Here is a 13,431-nt window from a genome sequence, read left to right on the forward strand (position 1 = left end):
TGTTAAAAGGAAGTGATAAAGTTGATAGAGAGAAACTATTACCGCTAGTAGGGGAATCATAAACACGGAGGCACAGTCTTAAAATTAGAGCTGGGACATTTTGGAGGGAAATCAGGAAGCATTTTTTCACACAAATGCCAGCGGTAATTTGGAACTATCCCGTTCAAAAAGGCTGTGAAAACTGAGGGGCAGAGGGACCTTCCAATACTGATATTAATAAATAATTATTGTAGAAGCAGATCAAAGGATAGGGAAGAAAGATGGGTAAATGGAGTCATGATCTATATGATTGATGAAGCAAGTCAGAGGGACTGAATTACCTTCTCAAGTTTCTAATGATTCTATAGATCTCAGTTCTCCTCATTCCATAAGACCATAAGACCATAAGACATAGGAGTGGAAGTAAGGCCATTCGGCCCATCGAGTCCACTCCGCCATTCAATCATGGCTGATGGGCATTTCAACTCCACCTACCAGCATTCTCCCCGTAGCCCTTAATTCCTCGCGACATCAAGAATTTATCTATCTCTGCCTTGAAGCCATTTAGCGTCCCGGCCTCCACTGCACTCCGCGGCAATGAATTCCACAGGCCCACCACTCTCTGGCTGAAGAAATGTCTCCGCATTTCTGTTCTGAATTTACCCCCTCTAATTCTAAGGCTGTGCCCACAGGTCCTCGTCTCCTCGCCTAACGGAAACAGTTTCTTTGCGTCCACCCTTTCTAAGCCATGTATTATCTTGTAAGTTTCTATTAGATCTCCCCTTAACCTTCTAAACTCCAATGAATACAATCCTAGGATCCTCAGCCGTTCCTCATATGTTAGACCCGCCATTCCAGGGATCATCCAATTATCTCCCTGAGATTTCATGCAACTATGTTCTGTTTGAGTTGTCAAAATAAGAGCGTGGTTTTTTTGACTCTGTTATGGTCTTCATGCTCTGGATATATCACACCATATATGAAATGAAAAATGAAAATCGCTTATTGTCACGAGTAGGCTTCAATGAAATTACTGTGAAAAGCCCCTAGTCGCCACATTCCGACGCCTGTCCGGGGAGGCTGGTACGGGAATCGAACCGTGCTGCTGGCCTGCTTGGTCTGCTTTAAAAGCCAGCGATTTAGCTCAGTGAGCTAAACCCTATGTCTTCATTATAACAATGCCCACTGTGCTAGAAATGATACTAACAACCAATTTAAGAGTACGAGCTTGCAATGTGGTTCACCAATAATTGCTTTAAACTACATGTAGCCATATGCAGGAACCTGTCCTCTGCAGGCAAAAGGAACATGTCCAGGCATAGAATTTACAGTGCAGAAGGTATCCATTCAGCCCATCGAGTCTGCACTGATCCACTTAGGCCCACACTTCCAACCTATCCCCGTAACCCAGTAACCCCATCTAACCTTTTTGGGCACTAAGGACAATTTAGCACAGCCAATCCACCTAACCTGCACGTCTTTCGGTTGTGGGAGGAAACAGGAGCACCCGGGGAAAACTCACACAGACACGGGGAGAACATGCAGACTCCGCACAGACAATGACCCGAACCAGGAATAGAACCTAGGACCCTGGAGCTGTGAAGTAACTGTGCTAGCCACTGTGCGACCGTGCTGCCCTTTCGCCTTCCATGAATTAAGCAAAGGTGCGGGGAACTATAATTCCCTCTAGCACTCTCTGTGCAAACATCTTGACCAATCAGAGCTGACCTGCCAACCAATCAGCACACTTTTCTCATGCAGTATAGATTTTTGCTCCCTTTGAAATTCGGAATTCTTCCATGTGTTCTGATGAGTATGAGACATTAATCTTTGACAGCATGTCTCTTCCCCCCCCCCCCCCCCCCCCCCAGCAATACTCAAGTCTTTATTATCCACCGATTTCCTTCAGAATTGAAATGAAAATGAAATGAAATGAAAATCGCTTATTGTCACAAGTAGGCTTCAAGTGAAGTTACTGTGAAAAGCCCCTAGTCGCCACATTCCGGCGCCTGTTCGGGGAGGCTGGTACGGGAATTGAACCGTGCTGCTGGCCTGCCTTGGTCTGCTTTCAAAGCCAGTGATTTAGCCCAGTGTGCTAAACAAGCCCCTGAAGAGGGAAGTCCTATGTGGAATGGTGGATGATAGGGGTCTCAGGGATAACCTGCAAACTAACATTCTCTTAATTTAGTCTTGATTTGTCCATGTTTTCTTCACAGGACACTGAATGCATATGGAACCAAAGTTGCCTTCACCTCTCAATGCGGGCCGCACTGATTCTCCACCTTCAGCTCAACACGAAGGTGCCAGTCCGCACAGAGTTCTACAACTGCTTTGATCCACAATGGAAGAAGTTCTTAGACGAGAACCACCCCTATTTTCTCGTGATCTGCGACAAAGCTTTTCCCACACGTAGAAGGCATTCTGCCACTGGAATTTTCCACATCTTGATGCTTCACACACTGGGGCACAGAATAAACGTTGTCATGTCATCCGGAATGACCCAGGATATTCTCCGAGTATATGGGTATCACACCTCCAGCAAGCCATCCATTGTTTCAACATTTCAAAGGGTAAAAGAGAATTGTTGCAAAATATTTTAATCTTTCTTTCTATCGGCCATGGTTGGGCTCTTGGATAAATTGATAAATAACTAGGTAAATCTGATATCCATCTGTTTGTCTGCCTATTTGTCATACGTTTATCTTTTGTTGAGCTATCTATTATCTGTTGATCAATATATTATTTCGCTCACTTTTAAAATTCAAATCCCGGTATTCAAATCCCTCCAAGACCTTATCGCCCACACCCCCGTCCTCTCCCTGCCCTATCTCTGTAACCTCCGTAAACTCTATAATCTGCGCTTATCTGATTCCGGCCTCGTCTAGGCCTGGTTTAGCACAGCGGGCTAAACAGCTGGCTTGCAATGCAGAACAACGGCAACAGCATGGGTTCAATTCCCGTATCGAACAGGCGCCGGAATGTGGCGACGAGGGACTTTTCACAGTGACATCATTGATCCTACTTCTGACAATACGCGATTATTATTATTGTGCATCCCCGATTTTAATTGCTCAACTTTCGGTGGCTGTGTCTTCAGTTGCCTCCACTCCAAAGCTCTGAAATGTCCTCCCTGCCTCTCTATCTCTCTCTTTCCTCCTTTAAGACACTTGCTAAAACCCACCTCTTTGACTAAACAGTGGACCATCTGACCTTGATATCGCTTTATATGGCTTGGTGATACATTGTCAGAAAATGCTCCCGTGAAGCACTCACAGAATCTTTACAGTGCAGAAGGAGGCCATTCAGCCCATCAAGACTGCACTGACTCTCTGAAAGAGTATTCTACCTAATCCCACTTCCCAGCCTTGTCCCGGTAACCTTGCACATTCTCTCTTTTCAGATAGCAATCCAGTTCCTTTTGAATACCTTGATTGAACCTTCCTCCACCATCTTCTCAGGATGTTTGTTCGAGACTCCAACCACCCTCTGGGTGAAAACTGCTCTCCTCATATCACTTTGACTCTTTTTTTGCCAACTATGTTAAACCTCTGCCTTCAATTCTTGTTGCTCTCCTGAGAGGGAGCAGTTTCTCACAATTTACCCTGTCCATACCCCTCAGGATCTTGAACACCTCTGTCAAGTCTCCTCTCAGCCTTCTTTCAGACACCAGACCCAACCTCGCCAGTCTCTCCTCACAGCTACAGTTGTTTATCCCTGGAATCATTCTTGTGAATCTCCTCCGTACTGTCTCCAATGTCTTCACATCCTTCCTCAAATACAGCACCCAGAATTGGACACAATACTCCACGTGAGACCTAACTAGTGTCCAATACAAGTTCAATATGACCTGCTTACTTTTGTACCCAGTGCCCTATTAATAAATCCTGAGATACTATATGCTTTATTAATTGCTCTCTGAACGTGCCCTGCCACCTTCAATAACTTATGTACATATACACCGAGGTCCTTTTGTTCCTGCACTTCCTTTATAGGCTCTCCCATTATTTTATTCTGTCTCTCCACATTCTTCCTGACAAAATTAATCACCTCTCACTTCCCTGCATTGAACTTCATCTGCCACTTGTCTGCCCAATTCACCAACATGTCTATGTCGCTTTGAAGTTCAACTATCCTTATTATAGCTGCCAACATTTTCAATCTTCATGTCATCTGTAAATGTGAAACCATGTCCTCAACACCACAGTCTCGGTCATTAATATATATCAGAAAGAGCAGGGGCCCAACACTGACCCCGGCAAACTCCAGTGCTGCCCTCTGTTTCCAGTCCCTCAGACAACTTTTCAAAGCGCCTACTTTCCAATTAGTTCCATGAGTGAGAATTCTGTTCAGCAGCCTGTTGTGTGGCACTGTATCAAATGCCTTCTGAAAATCCATATACACCACATCAACAGCATTACCCTGGTCAACCTTGTGGTCACAGTCTGAGGATACGGAATCGACCATTTGGGACAGAGATGACTGGAAATTTCTGCACCCAGAGAGTGGTGAGCCTGTGGAATTTGTTACCACAGAAAGTAGTTGAGGCCAAAACATTGTATGTTTTCAAGAAGCAGTTCGGTATAGCATTTGGGGCTAAGTGGATGAAAGGATATGGGGGAAGGTGGGATTAGGCTATTTAGTTGGATGATCAGCGATGATCATAATGAATGGCGAAGAAGGGTCGAAGGGCTTCCTTCTGCTCCCATTTTCTATGTTTCTATGACATTGCCGGCAATGCTATCTCTTTGAAGGTGGCCCATTGTTCAGCCGCCATCATTTCCACCAAGTTTTGATTCCAACTTACTCAACTCGGGTTGCAGTCTCATCCCATCAAAGTTGGCTTCACCCAAATTAATTAATTAATTAACTTGCAAATTTGTTTCTCTACATCCCTCCCATTAGTTTCACTACGCCGATCAATGTTGCTGCCCCTTTTTCATTCCTGACTTCTAGCCAGAGAAATTCTGTCCTTGACACTTCTGAAACATAGAACATAGAATATTACAGTGCAGTACAGGCCCTTCGGCCCTCGATGTTGAGCCGACCTGCGAAACCCCTCTAAAGCCCATCTACACTATTCCCTTATCATCCATATGTTTATCCAATGACCATTTAAATGCCCTTAATTTTGGCGAGTCCACTACTGTTGCAGGCAGGGCATTCCACGCCCTTACTACTCTCTGAGTAAAGAACCTACCTCTGACATCTTTCCTATATCTATCTCCCCTCAATTTAAAGCTATGTCCCCTCGTGCTGGACATCACCATCCGAGGAAAAAGGCTCTCACTGTCCACCCTATCTAATCCTCTGATCATTTTGTATGCCTCAATTAAGTCACCTCTTAACCTTCTTCTCTCTAACAAAAACAACCTCAAGTCCCTCAGCCTTTCCTCTCTCTCTCCAGTACTGTCGTGCCATCTTTAATCAATACTGATTAAATTAAGTGGTGGGGCAGGGGAAGGTTCACTTGTATGGAAAGTTAAAGGAGAAGTAGGGGTGTAGGTTAATGATGAGGTGGATTGTTACCAGAAAATAAAAGGAAGGGGCAGAACGTGTGAACGTCATATTGCATCAAGGAATCAGACAAGAGTAGGGAAATTTGATAATAGAAGAAACTTAAAGTCTTTGTGTCTGAATTCACAAAGCATTTGGCACAAAATTAATGAGCTAACAGTGCAAATAGAGACAAGGGGGTATGATTTGGTGGCGATTACTGAGACATGGTTACAAGGAGACCAAGTCTGGGAATTGAATATCCAAGGGTACTCCACATTTTGGGAGGATAGACAGAGAGGTAAAGAAGGTGGTGCAGCTTTCCTGGTAAAGGAAGGGATCAGTGCTATAATCCTTGATTCCCTTACTGATTAAAAATCCAGTTGGGTTTTATGACGATCGCACATCTTCACGGCAATTATCTTTTTTCAGGATGTCATCTTTTAACTTCCAGCTTCTTAAAAATTGAATTCAAGTTTTGAAAATTGGCGCTAAGCCCCTTGGAGAAGTTGTGGAGGGGGATTAATGTCTGTGTGGCTAGGCTGTCCCAGTGGGTAAGCAACCATGCAAATAAGCACCAGCAAAGAAGTCTGCTATGGAATCAGGAAGAGGACGGCTGAGGGTTGATGCTGCCGCGCAAGTTCACGTCTCACCCCCTTCGCCCACCCCACAATCACCCACATCCTCACCTCCACTAACACATTCCCAATTTCTATTTCTTTTTCCATGCCTCTCCTTCGACCCCTTCCCCCCATCCAACTTTCTGGGACTCGTCTGAGGGTCGCAACTGCAAACTGATGCAATGGGCAAACTGCACCTAACCCAAGAGCACCCGATCATCCCCTTCACAAGCCTCCCTGCCCAGACCCCTGACAATGACCTTTATCTCCGTTTCCCGGGAACTGAGCTCAGGAGGATATATGTAGTACCTCTTCTGGCCACCGCAGCGCTGTTGCTGGAGGGACTGGAGACCTACCGGTCAATTAGCTCTCCAATGCGAGATTTCCTCCCGAATGAGGGGTGGAAATTCCGCCTCATGCCAATCAATGCTTGTCAGAGCGTAAAATGGCGGCGGGGCTCTCAGAATGGTTGGGATGAAACGAACCCCAAGTGTTTTGGCTGAGATACATGGTTACTTCGTTGTGTGACCTGAACGTGGGTTTTAACTAATCCCTCGCTAATGCTGATAAATGTGCAATAAATGTTGGCCAGGGAGACTCAATATTTTCTGTTCAGGTCAAGGGTGACAGAACCAAGGCGGGGAGTTTGGGTTCAAATAGCACAGTTGCTTCACAGCTCCAGGGTCCCAGGTTCGATTCCCGGCTTGGGTCACTGTCTGCGCGGAGTCTGCACATCCTCCCCGTGTGTGCGTGGGTTTCCTCCGGGTGCTCCGGTTTCCTCCCACATTCCAAAGATGTGCAGGTTAGGTGGATTGGCCATGCTAAATTGCCCTTGGTGTCCAAAATTAGCCTTAGTGTTGGGTGGGGTTACTGGGTTATGGGGATAGGGCGGAGGTGTGGGCTTGGGTAGAGTGCTCTTTCCAAGAGCCGGTGCAGACTCGATGGGCCGAATGGCCTCCTTCTGCGCTGTAAATTCTATGATAACCATGACTTAACCGGATGATGGAACAGCCTCAAAGGGCTAAATGAGCTCTTCCTCCTCCGCCGTCAACTTGTCACAGTCACTCCATTGACTAAATTTTCTGAAAGTGAATGAAAACGTTTTTTTTTCCCATCTCATAACCATCTCTGAATTTTCCGCTCTCCTCCCAAACAATGAAGAATGAGGCAGATTTAAAACGCACCCAGGAACAGCTGGTGAACCTAGCACCCAAGATTTACGATCGTGTGTTTTGTACAGTACACAAGGAAGGACTGATGAAGAGAATGCGGAGAGAGGTAAGATCACGCTCGAGTCGGCTGTGGAAGCCAATGAAACCGGAAAATTAGATCTCTTTGTAAATATTGTTCACATGTGCCTGGGTTCTTCTGATGGCTTGGCCCCTGAGGGATGGCGGGGGGCACATGCCCACCAACTCTGACAGCCCCGCCGCCATTTTACGTTCCAACAAGGATTGATTGGCATGAGGCCATCCTTCAGAGGTTGGTTGCAGACTCAATGGGCCGAATGACCTCCTTCTGCACTGTAGCAATTCTATGATTCTATGAAACGCCTTTTTGATGCGTGGTCACTGCTGTAATGAGGAAATGTGGCAACTAATTTGCACACAGCAAGGTCCCACAAACAGCAATCAAGAATGACCAGATGATTTCTCTTTGTGATTTTATAGAAAGAATATGGGAATGTGGGAAATAGGCCTTTCTGTCCCTCGAGCCTGCTCTCCCATTCAACTAGATCATGGCTGACCTTCTACCTCAATGCCATCTTTCCACATCATCCCCATCTCCCGTGATGTCTTTATTATCTAGAAATCAAGCCCTCTTTGCTTTGGACATGCCCAATGACTGAGCTTCCGCAGTCCTCTGGGGCTGAGAATTCCAAAGATCCACCATCCTCTGGGTGAAGAAATTCCTCCTCATCTCTGATCTCAATGGACTGCCCCTCATTCTGACGCTGTGTCCAGCCAAGGTAAACATTCTCTCTGCATCTCGACCCAATCGAGCCCTGTAAGAGTTTTATACCCTTCAGCGAGATCACCTCTCATTCTTCTAACCCTTTCTGGGGAATACAGACTCAGCCTCCTCAATCTTCCCTCGCAGGACAATCCCACAGTCCGATAGAATCCAACCCTTTGTTTCTGGATTATTGCCCAAAAACCCGGAATATGAATGGCTGTGGACTGGGCAGCTCATGTTGTAAAAAGCGGGCTGGACGAGATGACTGCTCTGTTTCCCTGCGGCCACATTCACTGGTCGATTAATTAAACAATAACCCGTTCGCTCTTACACACACAGCGATGCTCTAATTCTTTCAGATTAACCGCAGCTACACAAAACTGAAGGATCTGTGGCCCGAGGGATCAGACGTCAGCAGGATTGTATGCGCTGTGTCCTGCTCTGCGGCTCTGAACGTTTACGCCTACGAGATGGCAATGGCAGAAACTGCAGCTGGAAGAGGAGAAAAGACAGAAAACAACGAGGTAACTATCCCTTTCGCTACCCCTGGCTAAGGGATGTGCGCTCCAGGTGCAGAGGTCCCACTTGTGATCTCATTGAGCAAACTGAGTCCAGGAACGCTGGACGTGCCGGCAGTATTGGTAAGTCATGCAGAAGCTGCCATGTTAATGTATCAGCGTACACAAGGATATGTCAAATCAACCATGTGTCAGCAGAATCAGGCAACGGTTGTGATTGGAATAGAATCTCCCAACGTTGCAAAGAATCAGCAGAAATTAGCCATTTTTCAATGCTTTCAACAGGACAAACCGATTGTTAGTTTTAATGCTCACTTTTTAAATTTTTAATTGGCTTCAATTGATTGCTGATCATTGCGCTCTTCCATGAACAAACATAGCAGACAGAACCTTTGTTTACCCGCTGGTCACAAGTCGTATACCCAGGGCAGATCAATTGACTGAATTTAAAGCAATCCTTGTCGCAGCAGTAGTAAAAGACTGTGATCAATGGAATCAATTGCCTGCTGATCAGGTGATGAACACTGATATCAGGTGACCTCAGGTGCCTGTGCACCTGGGACCATAAGACCATAAGACATAGGAGCAGAATTGGGCCACTTGGCCGATCGAGTCTGCTCCGCCATTCAATCATGGCTGATATTTTTCTCATTCCCATCCTCCTGCCTTCTCTCCATAACCCTGATCCCCTTATTAATCAAGAACCTATCTATCTCTGTCTTAAAGACACTCAGTGAATTGGCCTCCACAGCCTTCTGCGGAAAACAGTTCCACAGATTCATCACCCTCTGGCTGAAGAAATTTCTCCTCATCTCTGTTTTAAAGGATCGTCCCTTTAGTCTGAGATGGTATCCTCTGGTTCTAGTTTTTCGTACAAGTGGAAACATCCTCTCCACGTCCACTCTGTCCACTGTCTCGCAGTATCCTGTAAGTTTCAATAAAATCCCCCCTCATCCTTCTAAACTCCCAACGAGTACAGACCCAGAGTCCTCAATCGTTCCTCATACGACAAGCTCTTCATTCCAGGGATCATTCTTGTCAACCCCCTTTGGACCCTTTCCAAGGCCAGTCCATCCTTCCTTAGATATGGGGCCCACAACTGCTCACAATACTCCAAATGGGGTCTGACCAGAGCCTTATGTAGCCTCAGAAGTACATCCCTGGTCTTGTATTCTAGCCCTCTTGACATGAATGCTAACATTGCATTTGCCTTCTTAACTGCTGACTGAACCTGCACGTTAACCTTAAGAAAATCATGAACAAGGACTCCTAAGTCCCTTTGTGCTTCTGATTTCCTAAGCATCTTCCCATTTAGAAAATAGTCTGTGCCTAAATTCCTCCTTCCAAAGTGCATAACCTCACACTTTTCCATGTTGTATTTAATTTGCCATTTCTTTGCCCACTCTCCTAGCCTGTAGAAATCCTTCTGCAGCCTTCTTGCTTCCTCAATACTACCTGTCCCTCTACAGATCTTTGTATCATCTGCAAACTTAGCAACAGTGCCTTCAGTTCCTTCATCCAGATCATTAATGTATATTGTAAAACGCACAGACCCCTGAGGCACGCCACTAGTCACCAGCTGCCATCCTGTAAAAGACCCCCTTATCCTCACTCTCTGCCTTCTGGACGTTGGACACAATGCCAGTATTGCCTGTAAATATCTGCAAATAGCAAGGAACTGTTCAGGCTCGGAATTATGTGTGTTGTTCCAGGGGGCCACATTTCTCAGCTACACTCGAGACTCATGTGACGTCCAGCAGGAACCAGGTCAGTCTGGACCCTCCATTTGTACAAGGCTGCATAACAATATTAAACAGAAAGAGCTTAGATCTTCCTAAAGTGTGATCGTTGGCAGTGTCTTGGAACCAGAAGGCAACATGTACGCACATGAAATACCTTTCCCCTCGCCCCCCCCACCACCCCGCCACTGAATGGACTCAGTCAACAGATTGGCACATTGCAACCCGGTTGGGGAATGGAGCAATGGAATTTTCAACCAGCTGAAATGGTAGTGGACACCCAGGCACAAAAGTGGTTCTGGGTGAAAATCGCTTCCATTTAAATTTCCACACAAGTCAACTTGCCTTTGTTTGATTCTGTCCCGATTAGCTCTGGTCATGCGGAAACTCCAAACCCTATGTTAAACATGAGTTTTCTTTTCTGCGGTTTCTGAGTGCATCGCGTTAAGGAAGCCAACGCAGGAAACCAGCGGAAGGTGACTGATACTAACCAAAATACTCACAATTTGGAATGGGAACCAAGCACGGGCTGAAGGTTATACTGAAGCTGCAGGGAGACCCAGAACAAATGCTGGCGGGGCCGTAACGGAATGTCTTATTTTCTCACCCTCTGAAGCATGATTCCAATTAGGAATGTAGGAAAGTAGGAAAAGGATTAGTCCATTCAGCCCCTTCAGCCTGTTCCACTGTTTAATTACATCACGGTTGGTCCACAATTCAATTTTATTCATTTACCTGTATTCCATTGCCGGAATTCTCTGCTCCCGCGATGAATCGGGAAGGCCCTCGTGAACTCGGCCGAGTTTCACGACAGCCTCGGAAGCCGCTCCTCACACCTTATTCACCCCCACCCAGGGGTCTAGGAGTGGCGCTCTGTAATTCTTGGCCGCCGGGCCTTGCCGAGAATGACGCGACGGCGGCGCCTAAGTGACGCATGCGCGGCTGACGTCACGACGGCTGACGGCTCCAACCCGCACATGTGCGGTTGCCATCTTCCCCTCCGCTGCCCCGCAAGACGTGGCAGCTTGATCTTGCGGGGCGGTGGAGGGGAAAGAGTGCGTCGCTTTGAGACGCCGGCCCGACGATCGGCGGGCCAGTCCTCTCCCGAGCACGGCCGTGGTGCTCACTGCCCTCTCTCCGCCCCCCACAAGCCACAAACGAGCATTTGGCACCCATGTTCACGACGGCAGACACCAAGTGTGGTTGCCGCCGTCGTGAACCGGTGGGGAACGTCAGGCCGCTCGGCCAATCCGGGCCGGAGAATCGCCGGTCTTCCGAGCGAGGGGGTGGGAGAATCGCGGGGGGCGCCAGGGCAGCGTGTCGTGAGTCACCCGGCCCTCCCGCGATTCTCCCACCCGGCGTGGGGAGCGGAGAATCGCACCCCATATTCCTGTTATTCAGTCCATTATCCCAGCAGACCTGTCACACCCGCTGACCTTGTACTTACTAAGCTTACCGCTCACTTCCCCAACTAATCCAGCCTCCCCCCCCCCCATTAACCTAACTGCCCTGGTCTTCATTATCAAATCATTCCGGGCTGGATTCTCCAATTGAGAGACAATGTTCTCCTGTCCGAGGTGATTGACCTCTCATCTATGCTGTTGCTGGGAGCGGCTCCAAGGACCAATTCCCTTTCCCACGTTTATGGCGGGGGGGGGGGGCACGGGGTTCTGTTCTGAATGCTGATGTTGGCCGTCATTATGATCAGGCAGCCTGAAAGCGAGTTCAGATGACTGCATCCCACCCACCCACCCACCCCCCCCGGCCGAAAATGTGAATCCTGCCCCCCCCTCTCACTAACAAGTGAGGACAAAATCCCCCACCACAGGAATTGATGAGTCACCCCAGCCCACAGCACACACGCATGAGGGTGACCTGACATGCCCCCCCCCACAGATTCCCCTTCAGAGACCCCCGTATCAGCGACCCCCAAATGATCCCCACCAGAACCCCCTTAGACCTCACCACCAGAGACCCTCTATTAGCCCCCCCCTTCAGATCCCCCTCCAGAGATACCGCCACCAGATAACCCCATTACACCCCCCATCAGAGATCCCCCTTTTGTCCCATAGCATTTTTTTGGGTGGGGGGGGGGGGGGGGGGGGGGGGGGGGAGAAAGAAAGTTCTAGAATTCCGCTATGCTTTGTGTGGAGAGTTGTTCTTTGATACCAACTCAGAATTTCTTCGACTGTTGTCGAATGGATAGGAAATCGGTAGTCATGGCAGGAATTCTCCGGTAGTTGGGATTCCCTTTTCCCACCGGAAGCGCACCCCCGCCCGCAGTTTTCCAGGTGGCGTGGGGTGGCTTCATTGGGAAATCTCATTGACAAACGACGGGAAGAGAGAATCCCGCCGGCAATGAACGGGGCGTCGGCAAGAAAGACGCAGCTGGCGTTCCGGAGAACCCTGCCCTATGATCCGACAACAATCCCACTACCATCACCATACAGGATTTGAAAAAAATATTCTTGGAATGCGAATATCGCTGGCAATGCCAGTATTTGTCGCCCATCCCTGGGTTGGCCTTGAGAACGTGGTGGTGTGTCGTCCCATTCCCAGGGTTGGATATTCCTGACCCACCGTCAATGAACTTTTGGCTGATCTCCAAATATTTCAGTCCCGCCTGCTCCGACTCCCATCAGGGGCGGGGCTGGAAAGTCCCGGCCACAGTATTTGACCGTTCAGTACAAGTGGAGAGGCTTGCTCGGTCGTTTCAGAGGGAAGTTAAGAATCAGACACGTTGCTGTGCGTCGAGAGTCACGAGTAGGCCAGATCAGGTAAAGATGGCCGATTGCCTTCCCGGAAAGGCGATAGCGAACCAGTTGAGTTTTGTGGCACCACCCGTTAGTTTCATGATCATCATTAACCAGACTGGCATTTCGTTTCAGATTTATTAATTAACTGAATTGAAATTCCACAAGCTGCCATGGTGGGGTTTGAACTTATGGTTGCAGGATATTCCCCCAGTGTGGTATTATCATAACTATCAGCATTTCATGGGTTAATGTAGTATCGAGAGTAGCCACTAGAGGGAGCTACAGTTACAACTGTATAAGGCAGAGATGCCAGTCCTGGGGGGGGGGGGGGGGGGGGGGGGGGGGGTGAGTGTATGCAGAAGATAGCTAG

At 47.8% G+C, this 13,431-nt stretch overlaps 1 protein-coding gene across 1 annotated transcript in view; it reads left to right on the top strand.

Annotated features, from left to right (window-relative positions):
- The window catches only part of LOC119970734 (probable ATP-dependent RNA helicase DDX60), a 174,252-nt gene that overhangs the window by 47,690 nt on the left and 113,131 nt on the right, over positions 1–13,431 (top strand). Inside the window, 3 exon segments of the mRNA XM_038805842.1 lie at positions 2,196–2,549; positions 7,254–7,370; positions 8,408–8,572. Of these exon segments, the coding sequence (XP_038661770.1) occupies positions 2,196–2,549; positions 7,254–7,370; positions 8,408–8,572 (636 nt within the window).

This window comes from Scyliorhinus canicula, chromosome 8, assembly GCF_902713615.1.
Source record: "Scyliorhinus canicula chromosome 8, sScyCan1.1, whole genome shotgun sequence".
NCBI classification, from domain to species: domain Eukaryota; kingdom Metazoa; phylum Chordata; class Chondrichthyes; order Carcharhiniformes; family Scyliorhinidae; genus Scyliorhinus; species Scyliorhinus canicula.